The sequence below is a fragment of the Bos grunniens genome, chromosome 19, assembly GCF_055505025.1.
Source record: "Bos grunniens cultivar Pamir isolate PY7600 chromosome 19, Bosgru_T2T1.0, whole genome shotgun sequence".
Taxonomy (NCBI): Eukaryota; Metazoa; Chordata; class Mammalia; order Artiodactyla; family Bovidae; genus Bos; species Bos grunniens.
Genome location: NC_141183.1, coordinates 37,357,892 through 37,379,151, shown reverse-complemented (window position 1 = coordinate 37,379,151; position 21,260 = coordinate 37,357,892). Strand labels below are relative to the sequence as shown.

The 21,260-nt window shown below is 47.1% G+C and overlaps 1 protein-coding gene across 8 annotated transcripts in view; it reads left to right on the top strand.

Annotated features, from left to right (window-relative positions):
* Nucleotides 1-5,949: 5,949 nt before the first annotated feature.
* NLRP1 (NLR family pyrin domain containing 1) overlaps nt 5,950-21,260 on the top strand; it is a 31,860-nt gene continuing 16,549 nt past the window's right edge. For 5 of the 8 annotated variants that reach the window (XR_015146922.1, XM_086355553.1, XM_086355552.1 and 2 more), the window contains exons 1-8: nt 5,970-6,369; nt 7,222-7,517; nt 8,632-8,796; nt 10,924-11,124; nt 14,703-16,320; nt 18,657-18,827; nt 20,342-20,512; nt 21,085-21,255. Coding sequence is in view for 7 of the 8 variants with exons in the window: in XM_086355553.1 (XP_086211679.1) it covers nt 6,323-6,369; nt 7,222-7,517; nt 8,632-8,796; nt 10,924-11,124; nt 14,703-16,320; nt 18,657-18,827; nt 20,342-20,512; nt 21,085-21,255 (2,840 nt within the window). In the remaining variant the exon portion in view is untranslated. Of the gene's footprint in view, nt 6,370-7,221; nt 7,518-8,631; nt 8,797-10,923; nt 11,125-14,702; nt 16,321-18,656; nt 18,828-20,341; nt 20,513-21,084; nt 21,256-21,260 lie in introns of all 8 variants that reach the window. The other 3 variants (XM_086355555.1, XM_086355554.1, XM_086355557.1) reach the window with 3 other exon arrangements.

The following is a 21,260-nucleotide window of genomic DNA, read 5'->3' as shown; positions in this document are numbered from 1 at the left end:
GGAGATGAAGACGCGGGTTTTGAAGTCTCTCGGGCCTGGTCTCATCTGCAAAAAAAGAAGAGTGATCCTCAATGATCCAGTTTTCATCTTAGAAAACTGCTGGGACAATGAAGGGAGCTAGCTCCTCGAAGTGCCAGGCGTGAAACGGATCCCATTCAATAGGTCCCGTGTCCCCACTCCCAGGACAGTTGTTAAAAAAACATCTATTCAACCACTTTATGTGCTCACAGTGCCTCTTGTTCTGGAAGGACTCATTGTACAAACTTATATTCATATAAAGTAAAATAGAATTGTATGAAGTCGCTACATCTATCAAGTGAAGTTACAATGAGAGCAGGGAGGGGATAAAATGAAATGAAAAGTGAAGGCGGTACAAGAAGCACGGGCTTTTGATTATATTTTGGCTGTGGTTTTGAGGGATGGGTCAAATGCTTGACACTTCCCAGAGGACAAACCAAAGAGGCCCTACACCTAGTTGCTAGACGAAGTGCTTGAAAGAGAAAACCAAGTGAGTTCCCAAGAAAAGCACATTTCTGAACCAAAGTTTTTTAACATATATTCCCTTTGATTCAGAAATGGCTTTTCTAGCAATCTATCCCTTAGAGGTTCTCACGTGTACACAAAAACAAACGTGTGTATAAAGCAAAATGCAAATGGAAACAAGCTAAAATTTCCATCAGATTGGACTGATTAAATCAATTGTCCCAAACTATGGGCTACCATACAACTACAAAACAGAAAAAGAATGATGCATTCATGTATGCTAACATGGACGGAACTGTCTTGCTCAAAGTCTTAGGTTCCAATCTCCATCTTAGCTGTGCCAAGGAGAATTGGGGAGGGCCTGTCCCACCTTTCAGGAGTGGCCAGGGAAAGAGCAGTGCCCCTAGAACTTACAGGTTGGAGAAGACTCTTGGGCCCAGCATCTCAGACTGCGAAAGCAACACAAGGTAGTAAGACAGGAGGGCAGGAAGGAAACTGAGGACCAGTTTCACAACCCCTGTGGGTCATCAGCTGGAACACTTTCAGACATAGCTGGGAGGAGGAAGATTTTAAGGAGGCCAATTTTCAGAAGTTATCTGGCTTTGGGGTCAAGTCATAGTAATTTGAATATAAAAAAGAAAGGTCACTTAACCCTAGTGGAATGAGACATATGATCACCTTCGCACATTAAGTTTTAATAGCAACTAGTATTATTTGAATGAAGTGGTTTTTTAACGTGCTCCTAAAAGGCCCTGATCAGGAAGGGATCAGAGATCCAACGCACTGCAAACAGATAACTTTGAAAATTCAAACCTCAGAAGGAGTGCAGCTATGGGTTCTCTGTTAACCAAACAGGATGCTGTTTCAATGCACAGAAAGTATTTGAGTGCCATCTAATGGCCAGAGCGAGCAGCTGCTTAGGAAAATAAAGAGAGTTACGCATTCTGTGTTTGCTATTGTTTAGTGACACAAGCTGGAATCAAGATTGCCGAGAGAAATATCAATATCATCAGATATCCAGATGACACCACCCTTATGGCAGAAAGTGAAGAGGAACTAAAAAGCCTCTTGATGAAGGTGAAAGAGGAGAGTGAAAAAGTTGGCTTAAAGCTCAACATTCAGAAAACGAAGATCATGGCATCCAGTCCCATCACTTCATGGGAAATAGATGGGGAAACAATGGAAACAGTGTCAGACTTTATTTTTCTGGGCTCCAAAATCACTGCAGATGGTGACTGCAGCCATGAAATTAAAAGATGCTTACTCCTTGGAAGGAAAGTTATGACCAACCTAGATAGCATATTCAAAAGCAGAGACATTACTTTGCTAACAAAGGTTCATCTAGTCAAGGCTATGGTTTTTCCTGTGGTCATGTATGGATGTGAGAGTTGGACTGTGAAGAAGGCTGAGCGCTGAAGAATTGATGCTTTTGAACTGTGGTGTTGGAGAAGACTCTTGAGAGTCCCTTGGACTGCAAGGAGAGCCAACCAGTCCATTCTGAAGGAGATCAGCCCTGGGATTTCTTTGGAAGGAATGATACTAAAGCTGAAATTCCAGTACTTTGGCCACCTCATGCGAAGAGTTGACTCACTGGAAAAGACTCTGATGCTGGGAGGGACTGGGGGCAAGAGGAGAAGGGGACGACAGAGGATGAGATGGCTGGATGGCATCACTGACTCGATGGACGTGAGTCTGAGTGAACTCCAGGAGTTGGTGATGGACAGAGAGGCCTGGTGTGCTGCAATTCATGTGGTTGCAAAGAGTCGGACACGATTGAGCGACTGATCTGATCTGATCTGATCTGAGTGGCTAAGTCACATCTGACTCTTTTGTAACCCCGTGGACTATAGCTCTCCAGGCTTCTCTGTCCATGGGATATGCCAGGCCAGGATACTAGGTTGCCATTTTCTTCTCCAAGAGATCTTCCCAACCCAGGGATCAAATCTGCTTTTTCTGCATAGCCAGGTGGATTCTTTACCCCTGAGCCACCAGAGAAGTCCACTATTTATCTGACGACCAATGCTACTCAAAGCATTGAGCTGCTTTTCTAGATACAAAAAAGACAAGACTCAGTTACTTCCTTTCAAGGAACGAATGATCTTAAGGAGAAGAAGGGACAGGGTTCTCTATTCTCTGCTGTCCCAGTCCTGTGCTCAGCACGTTCACCTTTGTTCATTTAACCATCACAGTACATTGAGACTTAGCTGTCCTTTCCTTGCTTTACATACAGGATTCAGAGACAGGCATTGCCCAAGGTCACAGTCAGCTAGCCGCTGAGCCAGCCTCAGGACCCAGACCCAGAAGGCACCGGAAGAGGAAAAATCCTTGGGCTGGGTATCCGGAGACCTGGCCCCCACCCTCAGCTTACCCACTGACCTGCTGTGTGATTTGAAGACTTCCTCCCCTGGGCCCGCATACCCCTAGTCTGCTGGCCTTGTCAATCTGCTAGACTTTAAGGATGAGTCCAGGATTCTCATCTTCACATCTGACAGCTTGGGGGCGCTAAAGCTCATGTGCTCACACCCCAGGACACGTGACCTGGCAGCCAAGGGGAAGTAGCTGGAGCACTGAGAAAGTACCTAACTCTGTTCTGCTCCATCATCAATCAGCCTCCCTCTGCCTGGCCTTGGCCTCCAAGACCTGGAGTCTCCCATGTTACCCAGAATTCTAGAAGCCCTCCCATGATATAATAATAAAGATAAAAGATAACTAACAGTACTTCCCTGGTGGGCCAGTGGTTAAGAATCTGCCTGCCAATGCAGAGGACACGAGTTCAATCCTTGGTTTGGGAAGATTCCATATGCCTCGGATAAGTAAGCCCCTGCTGCACAACTAGGGAGCCTGCCCTCTAGAGCCTGTGCTCTGCAGTAAGAGAAGCCACCGCAATGGGAGGCCTGCACACTGCAACTAGAGTAGCCCCACTTGCCACAACTAGAGAAAGTCTGCAGGCAGCAACAAAGAGCTGGCACAGTCAAAATAAACTCAAACAGATAAATATTTTAAAAGGTAACTAATAAGGACCTGCTGCTGCTGCTAAGTCGCTTCAGTCGTGTCCAACTGTGTGCGACCCCATAGACGGCAGCCCACCAGGCTCCCCCGTCCCTGGGATTCTCCAGGCAAGAACACTGGAGTGGGTTGCCATTTCCTTCTCCAATGCAGGAAAGTGAAAAGTGAAAGTGAAGTTGCTCAGTCGTGTCTGACTCTTCGCAACCCCGTGGACTGCAGCCTGCCAGGCTCTTCGTCCATGGAATTTTCCAGGAAAGAGTACTGGAGTGGGGTGCCATTGCCTTTTCCAAATAAGGACCTACTGTATAGCAAGCACATGGAACTCTACTCAGTATTCTGTAACGGCCTATATGGGAAAAGAATCTTAAAAAGAGCAGATATACGAATATGTATAACATTCACTGCTGTACAGCAGAAACTTAGGCAACATTGCCTGTCAACTATACTACAATAAAAAAAAATTGTTTTTAACTGAAAAATAAGTATTTGGTGTTTGTATCTAGTTCTCAGCACACAGATCCTAAAACCCTTGGAACCTCTGTGTGATATGTTTTTTATGCTAGCAAGGTGACCGGGGTGGGGGCCCTTTGATCACTTCAGAATGAGGGCTGGTCCCAGAATAGTCGAGGTCTCCAGGGATAAAGGCTGAAGATTGAATTAATCTCCAAGGCCAATGACTTAATCAGTCGTGCCTCTCTAAATGAAACCTCTCTAAAAACCTGTCAACCCAGATGAATGGATAAAGAAGCTGTGGTACATATTCCATTGTATTGATGGGATATTACTGAGCTATGAAAAGGTATGCATTTGAGTCAGGTGAACTGAGTTGGATGAATCCAGAGCCTGTTATACAAAGTAAGTCAGAAAGAGATAAACAAATATTGTTGATTAATGTATATGGAGCCTATTATACAGAGTTAAGTAAGTCAGAAAGAGAAATATTGTTTATTAACAGATATATATGAAATCTAGAATAATGGTACTGACAAACCTATTTGCAGGACAGGAATAGAGACGCAGACACACAGAAGGGACTTGTGGACACTCAGGAGAAGGAGAGGGTAGGACGAATGGAGAGAGCAGCATTGAAACATTACTATGTGTAAAATAGATGGCGAGTGAGAAATTGCTGCGTAACACAGGGAGATCAACCTAGTGCTCTGTGACAACCTTGAGGGGTGGGGTGGCAAGGAGGTTCAAGAGGGAGGGAATACAAGTATACTTACATCTGATTCATGTTGTTGTATGGTGGAAACCAACACAACATAGTAAAGCAATTCCTCCAATTAAAAATAAATTTTTTTAAAAAATGTCAACTTTACAGTGTGTATCACTTCTATTTGGCTATTCCCCACTTGTATCCTTTACAAGAAACTGGTAACTAAATTGTTTTCCTGAGTTCTACGAGTTGTTCTAACAAATGATCAAACCTGAGAAGGTGTCCTGGGGAATCTCTTCAAACAGAAAGGTAGAGAACCCAGGAAACCCCATTTGCAACTGGTGTATGAAGCGGGGGGTGGTCTTGTGGGACTGAGCCCCATCAACCATGGGGTCTTCACTTACTCTGGGTAGTTAGTGTCACAAGTGAATTGAGGACTTCCCTGGTGGCACAGTGTATAAAAATCTGCCTGCTAATGCACGTGACAGGAGTTCAATCCCTGGTCCAGGAGGATCTCAGATGCCTCAGGGCAACTGAGCCCAGGTGTGCCACAACTACTGAGCCTGTGCTCTAGAGCCTGGGAGCCACAGCTACTGAAGCTCACGTGCCTAGAGACCAGGCTCTGCAGCAGGAGAAGCCACAGCAATGAGAAACCCAGGCACAGAAATGAAGACCCAGGGCTGCCAAAATAAATGCTTTAAATCTTGAAAAAAAAAGGAGGGAAGAAGTGAATTGAGAAGGAACCCTAGCTGGTATCCAGAAAGTTAGTGTTGGGTGGGGGAAAAAAGAAAACACCTCTCTGGCTATACCTCGTGCCATAAAGTCCTCCACTGTGCTTATTAACCACTAAAAAAAAAAAAAAAAACTAACACTTAAATATAACATTTTTAAAGGTTACTAAGAGCTTTTGGGCTTCCCTTGTGGCTCAACTGGTAAAGAATCCACCTGCATTGAGGGAGACCTGGGTTCAATCCCTGGGTTGGGAAGATCCCCTGGAGAAGGGAAAGGCTACCCACTCCAGTATTTAATTGGAGCCTGTTTGCAAACCTATGATGTCCTATTTGATAGATGAGCAAAGTGAGGTTCAGAGAAAGGTATCAGTCACATGAGGAGTCAGTGAAGCTCCTTGGGCCTGGTCCCCTCCAGCCCAGAGCCAATTAAGGCCAGAAACCATTACACAACAGGAACTGAGTTAGGTAACATCGTGCCTCTGCCGGGAGTCTCCAACCCTGAGGATTCTACAAAAGAGGAAGAAAGTCCATGCCTACTCCCCAGAGGCCCAGATTTGCTGAGATGTGGCAGAGTTGTTCCGCTTTCAAGCAGGAATGTTGACTAGCCGCGTGCCGAGCTGCTCACAAAGCAGGCAGCCCCCTGGACCTGGGACACACACCCTGGTGCACCTCCTAGCATGGCAGGAAGTGCAGTGGGGTTCAGGAAGCCCTGAAAACTGAGAGGCTGCAGAAGATGCCTGTCCTGACCCCCCTCTCTCAGGCTGCACTCTCAAGTGGGTCCTTTTGGTGACTCCCATGCCTGCTCTGACAGAGTGAGGACTATTCTTCCAGGTCAGTGACCCAGGGCCAGGAGAGATCTGAGGAGACTTGAGAGCAGACAGCTCTGAACTCAACCCTTGGCTCTGAAAGCCCCTACCTCCTGTCCACATCAAGGCTTGGTCCCATGTGTCCAAGTCCCAGGAGAAGGAAGACTCCAAGGGACACACAACAGTAAGTACCCAGAGCATCTCTCCCACCATCCCAGCCCTGCCGCTTCACCCTCCTGACCGACCTCACCCTCCACCCTGGCACCCAGGAAGCTGACCTCTTCTAGTGTCTCCCAGGCCCCCTCTGGACCCCCCTCTTCCTATGGCTTTTCCTCCCACTCCTTTTCCCCTCCCTTGTCCCAACAAAGTCTATCAGCAGATGCCCTGGGATTTTATAAAACTGATTCTAAATGCTGAATAGGAGTTTGCCAGGTGAAGAGCAGTGATCCCCATGGGAGTCCTGCATTGGTAGAGGTCAAGGAAGTTGCTATTCTCTGCCTTCCTGACTTTCCTCACCAACCCAACATCCACCCCCTCCCCATAAACATCCTTGCTGACTTGAAAAAAAAAAAAAAAAATGACCTGAGAGCTGCAAGGCAACTGAAGGCAAAATGAGGACTGCAGCCCAGAAGACAGCATTTCAGATAGCGCTGAGAAACTGCTCCAAAGAGGGAGACAGAGGAAGGTCAGTATATATGTGATTTTGATAAAGGGGGAGTTCATGCAACCTGTAGTTGCAGGTTTCTGCTCGTCACAAGGAGCATACCTCCCCATGAAGGATTTTAGTGCTTTTCTAGATGTGAGGAGATGCAAGAATTGGGCTCATAAGAATCAGCTCCTGAAAAGACCTAACGCTCTGAAGACCTGTTCTGCCAGGTATTCCTCGAGCGCAGAGGCCCCTATCCCTGGTCTCCATCCTGAACTCCCTTCAGGGGATGTTAAAGGTCAGCAGCTGCAGCAGCACATGATTTAATCCTTGTAGAGGTAGACAGCCAGTGCCCATGGCAAGTGCCAATCTGTAGTTGACACCCCCAAGGTCTCCCAGCCCAGCAGCGATGGCCGGTGAAGCCCGAAGCCTGGAGGACTTGGAGGAAAAGAAGAAACAGAAGCTGAAGGAGCTCCGGCTTTGGCTGCCTGATGAGGAACCTCGCTTGCAGTCTCCTGAGGTGGTCCATGCTCAACCAGAGAAGCCAAGGAGCCGGAAGATCATGATGATCCCCTCAGTGATGAAGGAGGTACAGCACGAGTGCATGGCCATCCACACCAAGGGACCACACGTGAACGAGCAAGGGGCGTGCACCAAGACCCTCGAAGAGACAGACTTGAATTCAGGTGCTTACAAAGCCTTCTCTGCCCACTGTCAATCTCCTCACCCCCCACCAGAGAACCCACACACACACACCTTCCTCTGGGCGGTGATTTAGGACTGCCCGATCAGGGGGCATCCAGACCTAGGCCAGCCTGCAGCTAAGAGGCTTGCTGGGGTGGGGAGGGGAGGTTGCTGGATTCCTCTTCTAGCCAAGCGGATTCCTAGGATCCCATGTGGTCCTCACAGGGCCTGGAAGGGGTGATCAGAAGGCCAGAGAGGGAGAAGGCTGGAATTCAGAAGGGCAACTGAAAGCGAGGGTTAGGGGTTTCATGCCCGACTCCTAAGCAGGCACTTGCCTGGCCTTGCGTTATAAGCATGGACTTGGGAACCAGGCACTGCCACACCGGGTGAGTCACTTCACTGCTTTGTGCCTCTGTTTCTACATCTGTAAAATGGGAGAGTAAGAGCCTACCTCCTCAACTATGTAAGGGTTAAAGAGATAGTTCATATTAAATATTTAGCACAGAGTCTAAGAGTCTAGTGGTGGTTTATTCCGACTCTTTGCGACCCCATGGACTGTACCCCGCCAGGCTCCTCTGACCATAGGATTTCCCAAACAGGAATACTGGAGTGGGTTGCCATTTCCTTCTCCAGGGGATCTTCCTGACCCAGGAATCGAACTCGGGTCTCCTGCATTGCAAGCAGATTCTTTATTGACTTTGCTATGAGGGAAGCCCCTAAGATGTACTAAGTACTCAAAAAAAAAAAAAAAATAGGAACTCTGTTGCTACTGTTGCTGTCACTGCAGTTATTATTACTAATCAGCAGCCCTGGGAGGTGGGACTCCTCACCCCACCGAGGAGAGGCACACAGAGGGGGCTTGACTTTCATGAGGAGGTAGAAAGAGAGCCAGGACACAGATACAAATCTTCTGGATCCCAAATCAGGATGAATTGTCCAGCAGCATCAGGAAATCATCCTCCTACAAGAGGCAGGCTGTAATGGTCTCCCTCTTGACCTCTATTGGTTGAGACAGAAGACTTCTCTTGTTCTTCTTGCCTGAAGAACCCAGGCCTCAACCCTGGCTTCTGCCCCTTCCCCTGGCAATCCTCCAACCTGTTTGTCTGTTCCCCACAGCCCTGTATTCCTCATTCTCCCACTCGCCAAGTGCACCCAACCTGGAGTCTCCCAGCTGGCCCACCTCCACCAAAGTGTTGACATTCTGCAAGCCTAAGCAACCAGTGCTCAACCCACTGAAATGGAGTTCAAGCCCCCTAATTTTCGCATCTGGATATAGGAAAGGTGAGGCTTGCTGAGGGGCCCTGAGGTGTGGGGTAGGGGGGGCGGCTTTGAGGCAGCCAGTGGGCTTGTAACTCCATGCGGACCCAGTCAGAAGGAACTACAGAAGGCTGGAGGAGCCAGGAGCCAGGGTGGTGGGCGCAGTGGGCCTAAAAATGATCTTTCAGGAGCATCCCTCTGCTGAGACTGCACTCCTTCCAATTTGATAGATGGGGACGCTGAGACTCACGTCGGTCAGACAGTGAATCTCCCCCAACCTGGTGCAATGTGGTCCTTGCCCAGGCAGAGCTCGGCTCACAACCTCAGTGGATTATGAAGATCCTGGGGTTCAGGGTGGTTTAAAAAGTTCCAAGGAGGACTCGGTTCTCCAAATAAACCCCCTAGAGAAGGGTAGGCTCACCCCTCAGCCTAAGCCGGTTCCCTCTCCTGACTTCTCTTATTTTGGCCTCCATCATCCTGAGTCACCCAAGCTTCAAACCCCAGCCACACCCAGGCTTCTTCCTCTTCTCGTCCCAGTATCAAAGTGCAAGTTCACATAGCATCTGGAGACAGAGCCAGGGCTGGAGCCTAGAACCACCCATTCCTGGTGCAGTCATTTATCCCTCCGTCTGCTGCTGCTGTTTGAAGGTCCCCATCCCCAGCTTGGGTTTCCCAGGAGGCGCTAGTGGTAAAGAATCCACCTGCCAATGCAGGAGATGCCAGAGACATAGGTTTGATCCCTGAGTTGGGAAGATCCCCTGGAGGAGGAAGTGGCAAGCCACTCCAGTATTCTTGGCTGCGCTGGGTGTTCGTTGCTGCACACTGGATTTCTCTCACTGTGGCAAGTGGGGGCTACTTTGCATTGCAGTGCTCTTGCTTCTCATTGTAGTGGCTTCTTTTGTTGCGGACTACATGCTCTAGGCTCACAAGCTCAGTAGTCGTCGCTCTAATGCTTACTTGCTCTGCGGCATGTGGAATCATTCCAGACCAGGGACCAAATCCGTGTCCCCTGCATTGGCAGGCAAATTCTTAACCACTGCACCACCAAAGAAGTCCCTTCCCCTTCCCGCTATGCCTACTCTTCACCACTGCACTCCCAAGCCTCAACAGTGATGCTCACAAGCTCCATTGCCCTCACTTTCCACCCTGACTTCACCCACTTGCTCTATGACACAGAACAAATCACTTTATCCTCCTATGTCTCAATTTCCTCATCTGATCTACTCAGTTTTCTACTCTGCACACCAACCCGTGCCACAGTACAGAATTTACATATCTTGAACTCCACACTAAAATAACCCATGTGCACAGAAGTTCAGATATATGATGTAGACTCTACAAGATGTTGTAGAATAAAAGTGTTAGATTTTTCACACCTCTCTACCCACAAAGGTCCCCTCTTGTGCCCCTACCAGCTTTCTTCTCTCTTGTCCTTCCCCGCACACACTACCCAGTCTCACTGACTCTTCCTTAATTGAAGACACAGAGCAGTTCGCCTCTGCTCCCAACTTGCGTACCCTGAGTTTCATTGTCTGGCAAAACAGTGTCTGAATAAAATGATAAAGCATTTAGTGACTTCGCTGTTGATCCAGCAGCTAAGACTCCACTCCCACTGCAGGAGACCCAGGTTCTTTCCCTGGTCAGAGAACTACATCCCACATGCTATAACTAAGAGTTTGTATGTTACAACTAAAAAAACCCACAAGTCATGATTGTAATTATCTTTTATTTTTTGTCTGGGTATTGATTGTGAAAACTGATAAAGAACTTTTATTACTTAAAAAAAAGAAGAACCCACAAGCAGCAACTAAAAACCTGGTTCAGCCAAATAAATAAATAAATATTTTTTTTAATAAATAAAACGGTGCCTGGCAATGAAGAGGACCCACCACTTTAGAATGCCACTTAGTAACTATTTGTTGTTGCTTGAAATGGGCACCTTAACTCCCTTCCCCAAGAGGTTTATCAAAATCTTTCTACCTGATAGAGGAAGTTTCAGAGCGTTAAGAGAATTAAATTGTACCTCTCTCTTTGTGACTTTAAAAATTGGATTACCAACACCATCTCACAGGATTTTTGTGAGAATTTAAAACGTATGATCCTGAAATCGATGCTCAATAAATGGTCCTTTCTTTCCTTTCTCCCCTGAAGACCTTTCCCCAAGCATTTACCAAGGTTTTCCAAGTTCCCCATATCATGAGTCACCAAGCCAAGAGTTACCCAATGACCCCACATCCACCGCAGTCCTGAGAGCCTGTGAAATCCCACGTCATTCCTGTCCAGAGCCCAGAGAGAAGGAGGGTCCTGGGACTGTATGGCCACTGGTTGAAACATCTGGAAACAGCTGCACAGGTAAGGCCCTGCTGAGCCTCTGGAAAGCGGTGGTGAGGCAATGACATGGATGGAGGCCAGGTTGCTACACTGAGCAGAAAGCGTCTGGCAAACACCTGAGACCTCTCTCCAGAAATCCTATTGCTGGGACTTCCCTAGTGGTCCAGTGGTTAAGAATCTGCCTGCCAATGAAGGGGACCTGGGTTTGATCCCCATTCCAGGGAGATCCCACATACTGCAGAACAGCTCGGCCAGTGCACCACAGCAACTGAAGCCCACACGCCCTAGAGCCCATGCCCTACAAGAGAAGCCACTGCACTGAGAAGCCAGAGCCCCGCAAGACGAAGAGGAGCCCCTGCTTGCCACAACCAGAGAAAAGCCCGCAAAGCCATGAAAACCCAGTGCAGCCAAAAATAATAAGTAAAACCAATTTTTAAAAAATAAAAAAGAAATCCTACTGCCAGAATCTCTCTACCTGCCTAAGGCACTGTTTCCAGGAAGCCCCTGGAAATTAAAATGCAGGAGTATTATCCAGTACAGAAGACACATCACCTGGTTAGTGGACAGGCACTGGCCTAGAGTCGGAAGAGAAAGATTCCATTTCTGCTGAGCTCCTCAGCCCCCAAGTGGCCTAGAGCGAGTCAGGTGGACACCGTCTCTGTGTCAGGCTCTGTGCCATGTGCTTTGCTTGCACAGTATAAAATTTCACGACCACTCCATGAGATGGATGTTATTATTATTCCACCTTGGAAATAAGAAGACTGAGGCTGGAAAATATAAACTCTCAGAATGGCAGAGATGGAATTCAGCCTCTACTCTCTCTAATGCCACTGCTGTTGTTCAGTCACTCAGCTGTGTCCAACTCTTTGCGACCCCATGGACTGGAGCACGCCAGGCCTCCCTGTCCATCACCAACTCCCAGAGCTTGCTCAAACTCATATCCATTGAGTCGGTGATGCCATCCAACCATCTCACCCTCTGTCTCCCCCTTCTCCTCCTGCCTTCTATCTTTCCCAGCATGAGGGTCTTTTCCAATGAGTCACCTCTTCGAATCCAGTGACCAAAGTATTGGAGCTTCAGCTTCAGCCTCAGTCTTTCCAATGAACATTCAGGGTTGATTTTCTTTAGGATTGACTGATTTGATCTCCTTGCTGTCCAAGGGACTCTCAACACCACAGTTCAAAAGCGTGAATTCTTCAGCACTCAGCTTTCTTTGTGGCCTAACTCTCACACACATACATGACTACTCGAAAAACCATAGCTTTGACTAGATGGACATTTGTCAGCAATGTCTCTGCTTTTTCATATGTTGTCTAGGATTCTCATAGTTTTTCTTCCAAGGAGCAAGCATCTTTTAATTTCATGGCTGCAGTTACCATATGCAGTGATTTTGGAGCCCAAGAAAATAAAGTCTGTCACTGTTTCCACTGTTTCCCCATCTATTTGCCATGAGGTGATGGGACCAGATGCCAGGATCTTAGTTTTGAATGTTGAGTTTTAAGCTAGCTTTTTCACTCTCCTCTTTCATCTTCATCAAGAGGCTTTTTAGTTCCTCTTCACTTTCTGCCATGTGGGTGGTGTCACCTGCATATCTGAGGTTATTAATATTTCTCCAGGCAATCTTGATTCCAGCTTGTGATTCATCCACCCCAGCATTTTGCATGATGTGCTCTGGGTATAAGTTAAATAAACAGGGTGACAATATACAGCCTTGACATGCTCTTTTCGCAAACTTGAACCAGTCTGTTGTTCCATGTTTGGTTCTAAATGCCACCATCCACACATTTAATGTTCTGCTTCCCTTGTCATCTAAGGGCTTCCAGGTGGTGCTAGTGGTAAAGAATTCCACTTGCCAATACAGGAGATGTAAGAAAAGTGGGTTTGACATCTGGGTCATGAAGATCCCCTGGAGGAGAGCATGGCAACCCACTCCAGTATTCATGCCTGGAGAATCCCATGAACAGAGGAGCCTGGTGGGTTACACAGTATTTAGGGTCACAAAGAGTCAGACATGACTGAAGTGGCTTAGGACATGCACGAGGCATCTTCTTAACATTGATCTCAATGATGAGAGAAGTCCCTTTTGAAATCTGAGAGATGTTTTGTTAAAATGATCCCTTCCACACCCAGGTAGGAGTATACTTGTAGAATTCATGGTCCTAAAATGTGACCCAGGTTGGAGATGAATTAACTGACTTAATTAATCATACTTTTTCCCATTCAGGGAAGGAAAGAAGGAAGGAAGGAAGGAAAAGACAGAGGGAGGGAGGAAGAAAAAGAAGAAAAGAAGGAAGAATTTTGTAATATGTAAGAGGCATCTTACCAAAACATACAAAAGCAATAACCTTAAACATGAAGAAGTAAATATGAAAGCCAAGAGGTTAATTAGTTGTTACAAAAAACATTCATTGATTCTGAGCATCTAGCAACTAGGGCAAAAATGGAAAGACAATGGGTTGGTTACCTAATATCTATTACTCAATAGAATGCATGTGCACTCAGTCACTCGGTCATGTCCAATTCTTTGCAACTCCATGGCAAGCACAGTCCATGGGATTCTCCTGGCAAAAATACTGGAATAGGTTGTCATTTCCTATCCCAGGGGATATTCCCAACCCAGGAAGCAAACCCGAATCTTCTCCATTGGCAGGTGGATTCTTTACCACAGTACCACCTGGGAAGCCCTGCTCAATGAATAGAAAAGACCAATTCAGAAGAAATACATCTTTTCCTAATGCTGAATTCTTTTTCGTTGGTTTTTCCAGCCAAGCTTGAGGCATGATTGATAAATAAAATTGTACTATGTTAAAAGTGTACAGATTTGATATACATTGTGAAACAATTATTGCAATCAAGTTAATTGACACATCCATCACCTTGAATACCTGTGTGTGTGTGTGTGTGTGTGTGTGTGTGTGTGTGTTGGGAATGCTTATGATTTGCTATCTTAGCAAATTTCAAACATACAGTATGGTATTATTAGCTATCATCATCATGCTGTACATCAAAGCCTCAAAACTAATTCATTTTAAAATTGAAACTTTGTATTCTTTGATCAACATCTCCCAATTTCCCTCACCCCCTCATCCCTGGGAACCATTATTCCTCTCTCTGTTTCTATAAGGTTAAATTTTTTTGTTTTTAGATTCCACATATAAGTGATACCATACATATTTGTCTTTTTCTGTCTGGCTTATGTCACTTAGGATAATGCCCTCCAGGTTCATCCGTGTTATCACAAACGTCAGGATTTCCTTCTTTTTATGGGTGAATAATATTCCATTAGAGAGAGATAGGTAGATACCTAGATCAATAGACTATATCACCTTTATCCATCCATTCATCCACGGAAACATCTTAGGTTGTTTCGTATCATGCATCCATATCATGAATAGTGCTGTAATGAATGTGGGAGTGCAGATATCTCACCAGCCTCTCTCCTGTTTTTCTAGTCTCTATTTCCTTTATTTCTGAATCAGCAGCCAGCACAGCATGTGGCTTGAGCAGGTGCAAAACACAGTTGTTGAGTATTGGAAGGAGGGACAAATGAACAAACCTATCCTATACCTTTATGTTTTATCTCTCCCTCCCTTACTTAGGAAGCAGACAGAGATACCAGGATCAAAGGAGAGAGACACCTTGCTCCACCTGGTCATGGAAAAATGAAGATTTGCACCCAAAATTCATGCAGTTGCTACTTCTACACACTCCTTACCACAAAGACTACGAGTCCTTGAACCGGGAAAGCTGGGATCACGGGGTGGTTGAGGGGCAAGGGCATTTGATTGAGGTCAGAGACTTATTTGGCTCAGACCTGGGTTCCCAGGAAGGGCCTCACACAGTCATATTGCATGGAGTTGCTGGAATTGGGAAGTCCACACTGGCCAGGCACATAAGAGGAGCCTGGGAGGAGGGCCAGCTATACAGGAACCACTTCCAGCATGTCTTCTACTTCAACTGCAGAGAGCTGGCCACGTCCAAGCTGACAAGTCTGGAGGAACTCATCACAAAAGACCAGTCCACCTCTGTGGCTCCCGCTGGACAGGTCCAGTCTCAGCCGGAGCAGCTGCTCTTCATCCTCGATGGTTTAGATGAACTGGAATGGGTCTCAGAGGAGAAGAGGGCAGAGCTCTGTCTGCACCGGAGCCAGCAGCAGCCTGTGCAGACACTGCTGGGCAGTTTGGTGGAGAAAACCATATTTCCAGAGGCATCCTTGCTGATCACAGCTCGGACTGCAGCTCTGCAGAAGTTCATTCCTTCTTTGAAGCAGCCATGTTGGGTGGAGGTCCTGGGGTTCTCCGAGTCTTCCAGGAAGGACTATTTCTATGAATATTTCACAGAGGAAAGCCAAGCAACTAGAGCCTTTAGCGTGGTTGAATCAAACCAAGCACTCTTGACCATGTGCCTCACGCCCTTGGTGTCCTGGCTGGCCTGCACTTGCCTGAAGCAGCAGATGGAGGCAGGGGAAGAACTCTCACTGAGGTCGCAGACCATGACAGCCCTCTATCTGCACTACCTTGCCCAAGCTATCCAAGCTCAGCCCCTGGGCACTCAGCTGAGGGGCTTCTGTACTCTTGCTGCTGAAGGTATCTGTCAAGGAAAGACTCTGTTCAGTCCAGGGGACCTCAAGAAGCATGGATTAGATGGGGTCATCAACGCCACTCCCTTAAAGATGGATGTTCTTCAAAAACACCCCACATCTCTGAACTACAGCTTCATTCACCTGTGTTTCCAGGAGTTCTTTGCAGCAGTGTCCTTTGCCTTAGGGGACATGGGGGACAAAAGTGACCATCCTAACAGCACTGGAAGCATGGAAAAGTTGGTAGAAGTATATGGGATCAATAACCTGTTTGGGGCACCAACCGTGCATTTCCTATCCGGACTTTTGAGTGAGCAAGGATCGAGAGAGATGGAGAACATTTTCCAATGCAAGCTGTCTTGGGAGAGAAAGCGGGAGTCACTGCTGCGGTGGGCTGAATTGGAACTCCAGCGTGAGCATTACTCTCTGCAATTGTTTCACTGTTTGTACGAGATTCAGGACGAGGAGTTCCTGACACAAGCGATGGCCCATTTCCAAGGAACGAGAGTGTGCATCCGAACCAGCATGGAGCTGCTTGTGTTCACTTTCTGCATTAGATTCTGCAGCCACGTGTGGCGGCTTCAACTGAATGAGGGCAGACAACATCCAGGAGCATGCAGGCCCACCGACACAGTGCTGTGAGTACCCCACCCACTCTTCTCTCCCGCTCCTCTGTTGGCTCCTCCGTCCTAGGCACTGGAGTCACTTTCACTAAACTTAACCCCAGGGGTTCAAGGATCAAGATCTGCAGTGACCACCATCCCCCATCTGCCTAAGATCCCCTGCAGCAGGGTCCATCCATGTGACGTGCCCTGCCTGCCTCTGGGCGGGCCCACTGCGTCCTGCCACTCCTCATCCTGTCTCTTCGATGACCACCATATTCTCCACCTCCTGTGCTAACCTGATTTCCCCTCCGTGCAGCCCACCTGCCTCTCTTTCTCCCTCATGTTTGTCTCTAAGCAAACCCCTCCCTCAGCTGCTTCAAACACTCCCCTTAACGGCTGTTGACCATGTCATTGGTCCAGAGATCTCCTCCATCACAGAATGTGTGTGTCTGAAAGGTAGTCTCCATTTTTCCCTGCACATCTGACTTCTCTGTTTGTGTCAATAATGCACTCTTGTACCCTGCGCACTTAGCCTAAAATCCGCCCACGCCAACCTGAGTGTGACAGCAGAGTTTTCTCTAAACATCCTCCAACCCCATTAACTTCCCCACCCAGGTTCCCCCATCTCAGTTGCATTATTGATCATTTAGTCCTTTTATGATTTGTCCTGTGAATATTTATCTGGCACTGCTTTTAGGCCAGATCCTCCAGATCACAGATGAACAAACACAACTCCTGCGTCAAAGAACTCAAAACCTGGGGTAGAAGACACACAACCACCCAGTAATTACAATTGAGTATGATGCTATGGTAACAGACGGCAAGGCGTGATGTTGGCTGCAGAAAGAGAGTGTGTGCATGTGTGTGCATGTGTGTGCGTGTGCACACAAACACATATTCAGTCATATCCCACTCTTTGTGGTTCCATGGACTGTAGCCTGCCAGGCAAGAATACTTGAGCTGGTTGCCATTTCCTACTCCAGGGAATCTTCCTGACCCAGGGATCAAACCCAGAAGTTCTCTTGTGTCTCCTGCATTGGAGGGCAGATTCTTTACCACTAGCACCGCCTGGGAAGCCCGCAGGAAGGGAGTAATCACACACAAAAAAAGTGAAAAAAAAAGTGAAAGTGTTAGTCGCAGCCAACTCTCTATGACACCATGGACCGTAGCCCGCCAGACTCCTTTGTCCATGGGATTCTCCAGGCTAGAATACTGGAGTGGGTTGCCATTCCCTTCTCCAGGGGATCTTTCCAACCCAGGGATTGAACCTGGGTCTCCTGCATTGCAGGCAGATTCTTTACTGTCTGAGCCACCAGGGAAGCCCAATCACACACAAGTAAACCAGAAAAGAGTCAGAGGAAAAAACGCTGGATTTGGGTTTTTGCTTTTTCTGACTTTCAAGGGTTTTTTCTCACAGCAAAACCCATGTCCATTATAGGAAAATAAGAATATGTAGAGAAGCAAAAAGACAGAAATTAATATCAACCAGAAATTAATATCAACAGAAATTAATATCAACTCAGAAATGACCATCATTAAGAAGTGAAGTATATGGTGCTGTTGTATGAAAATTGTACACATCTTAATTATGTTGAATTAAGTAGTGCTTCTCAGATCTACTGTATCCTACTTTTCTGTCTACTCATTCTAGTAATTTTTGAGAGTTTGACATTGAAACTCCAACTAAAAATCTTAATTTATCTACTTGAAAAATAATTATCATAAACTGGAACTATATGTAACTAGATGTATTTTTTCTGTATTTTCCAAGTCTCCTGTAAATGTGTTATCATGTTTTCATAATTTAAAAATATAAAAAATTTAAATATTTTTTTAAAAAATAAAAACTTTTTAAAAAGCATTGAGGTGTATGGAATTTCCCTGGTGGTTCAGTGAGTAACACTCCATGCTGCCAATGCAGGGGATACAGGTTCGACCCCTGGTAGGGGAGCTAATATCCCACATGCTGTGCAGAGCAGCCAAAGATTGTTTTTAAAAAAAAGAATTGAGATATATCATCTAGTCTTTTTTATGCTGATTTTCATGGCAAAACTGAGCCACACTGGACATTTTCTTTTAAAGTTGGCTGCCCCTCTGCGGCCACCACCCTGGGCTGGGGGCCCCTCTTCTCTGTGGCTCATCAGTCTACAGCCCTTGCCATACTACTCTGAAGTGTTCATCATGTATGTCTGCTTCCGCCTCCATCTGGAAGTTTCTTGAGGGCAGAGGGAGCCATTTTCCATCTCTTTCATCTGCGGTGTTCGGGGCAGTCAGGGAGGCTGGTCAGCCCTGGGGATGGCACTGCCCGCCATGCACTTCCACCCCTGCACACACAGACCGCACCTCTCCTTTGCCTCTCTTCCCCACAGGTTGAGCTGGGTCCCGGCCACAGAAGCCTGCTGGCAGGTTCTCTGCTGTGTTCTCCAGGTCACTGGAAACCTGAAGGAACTGGACCTGAGTGGAAACATCTTGAGCCGCTCTGCAGTACAGAGTCTTGATGAGGCCCTGAGATGCCCTGGGTGCCAGCTAGAGACCCTGCGGTGAGTCTGGCCTGGGCGCTGCTCTGAACAGGGATGGACAGGAGATCTAAGACGGACGCTGACTCTAGGAGGGGAACTGTCCTTGCATTCAGCAAATACTCACTGAGCCCCTCTCTGGCCCACCACTGTGCCAGGTGCCAGGGTCTCTATGGCAAACACACACAGGCAGGTGTCTATTCTCAGAGAGCTTGCAAAAGACCGACATTAATCAGGGAACCATGCTAATAAAGGTGTAACTACAGGGCCAGATAAGGGTCTCCAGTGGGAAATGTCCTTAAGGAAGGGACACTTGGGGACTTTGCTGGTGGTCCAGTGGTTAGGACTCAGCGCTTCCATTGCTGTGGGTTTCACTGGGGAACTAAGGTCTCATAAGCCTCACGGCACTGCCAAAAAAGTAAAACTACAGTAAGAGATCAATTTGTGCCTGTTAAAATGGCTATTATCAAAAAGGTAGAAATCACAAGTATTGGAGAGGATGTGGAGAAAATGTGTACTTTCTCATACACTGTTGGTGAGAATGGAAGTGGATGCAGCCACCGTGGAAAATGGTATAGATATTTCTCAAAAAAATAAATAAATAAATAACAGCACTATCATGTGAGCCAGCTATTCCACTTCTGGGCATTTATCTGAAGAAGATTTTTCTTGGGCTGGGCGTCTTGATGAACCACTCATCATTCAAGGCATTCATCATACATTTCCACCTCCTTCCCTTGTCAAAATTAATCATTTTTTCTGCCTTCAGCTGCACTTGACTTGTCCCTTGGGGCACCATCTACTTTTTAAGTGCCCACTATGTGCCAGACACTACTGTGGGCACTTGGGTCCAGCTAGTAATGAAAATGGGCAAAACTCCTTCTTCATGGAGCCTACATTCCAGAGGGGATGGGGAGAAAAAGTCAAAAGAACAAGTAAAGTATATTGCATGTGGTAAGGACTAGAGAGAAAAGTAAAGCAGAAAGGAGTAGAGAGTTGGGGCTGGGTGTGCCGTTTTAAATACGGAGGGTGGTGAGGCAAGGTTCCTGCAAGGGGACTTTTGAGCAAAGACCTGGGAGCAGGTAAGGGAACAAGCCATGAGCTATCAGGTAAGATAGCTTGTTCCAGCCAAAAGAAACAGCCAGTGCAGAGAACCTGAGGTGGGACCATGCCTGGAGTTTTTAAGGAACAGTGTGGAGGCCAGTGGAGATGCAGCTAAAATATGAGATGAGGACAGAGAGGACAAGGAGTCAGACCACCAGTGTCTCACAGACAAGGTCAAGGACCATGAATTTCTCTCTGATGATCTGGGAAAACGTGGGAGGATTTTGATCCAAAGAGATCCAAAACCTGACTTACTATTATTTGTTTCTATGTCTATCCCCCAGTGCCTGTGTATTTCTGGGGGCCTGGGGGCTAGAGGGTCTTACTGACCTCCACCTGGCCCACAGGTGTAGATGCTCAACAGGTTGTTCATGGGTGATTGTGGAAATCAACAGATAAGTAAAGGCAAGGCAATGGTCACGTGTCTCCCACAGGTTGGCCAGCTGCGGCCTCACAGCTGAGAGCTGCAAGGACATTGCCTCTGGGCTGAGCGCCAGCCAAACCCTGATGCAATTGGAATTGAGCTTCAACACACTCCTGGACGCAGGAGCTGAGCACCTTTGCCAGGGCCTGAGACAGCCAACCTGCAAGCTGCAGCGACTGTTGTAATTACTCTTCGTTGGCACTACTTTGTGGGGTGGGCACGGGGAGGCAGAAGGAGCTTCCCTAGCACCATGGGACAGAGAGAAAGCAAGGGCTCATGGAGGCCATGTTAGATTCCCACTGAAGCCCTCATATTCCTCCTTAACTTTTATTCTTATATTAGAAGCTCGCTCTTTTCTCATCCTGCATTGTAGATGCCCTTAATGTTGAAACCCACAAAATGCTGAAACCTATGTCAGGTAACTCTGGGCATTTGGGAGGGCCAAGGTAGTTAACAATGAGATCCAGGCATCCCAGTGGAACATTGGTGTAAATTAATCATACAACATCGATACAGTGAGTGAGCAGGATTCATAGGAATCACACGGAAGTGAAAAGGGGATGTGGTCTCTATCCTGAGTAGCTCCTTGGCTGCAAGAGGAATATTTAAATCTCCCAGGTTCCTGCAAACCAGACATGTCTTTATCTTCCTTTAATGTCACCCTAGAACCCTCATAGGGCCATAGGTACTAGAAAGGAAAACCAGATGCCAGTTAGGACATTGACTGGAGGCCGGCATGTGTCTTCCCTGCAGGCTGGCAGGCTGCGGCCTCACGTCTGGCTGCTGCCAGGACCTGGCCTCCATGCTCAGGGTCAGCCCCAGCCTGATGGAGCTAAACCTGCTGCAGAATGACCTGGACGACCTCGGCGTGAGGCTGCTCTGTGAAGGACTCAGGCACCCTTCCTGCCAGCTCATATGCCTATGGTGAG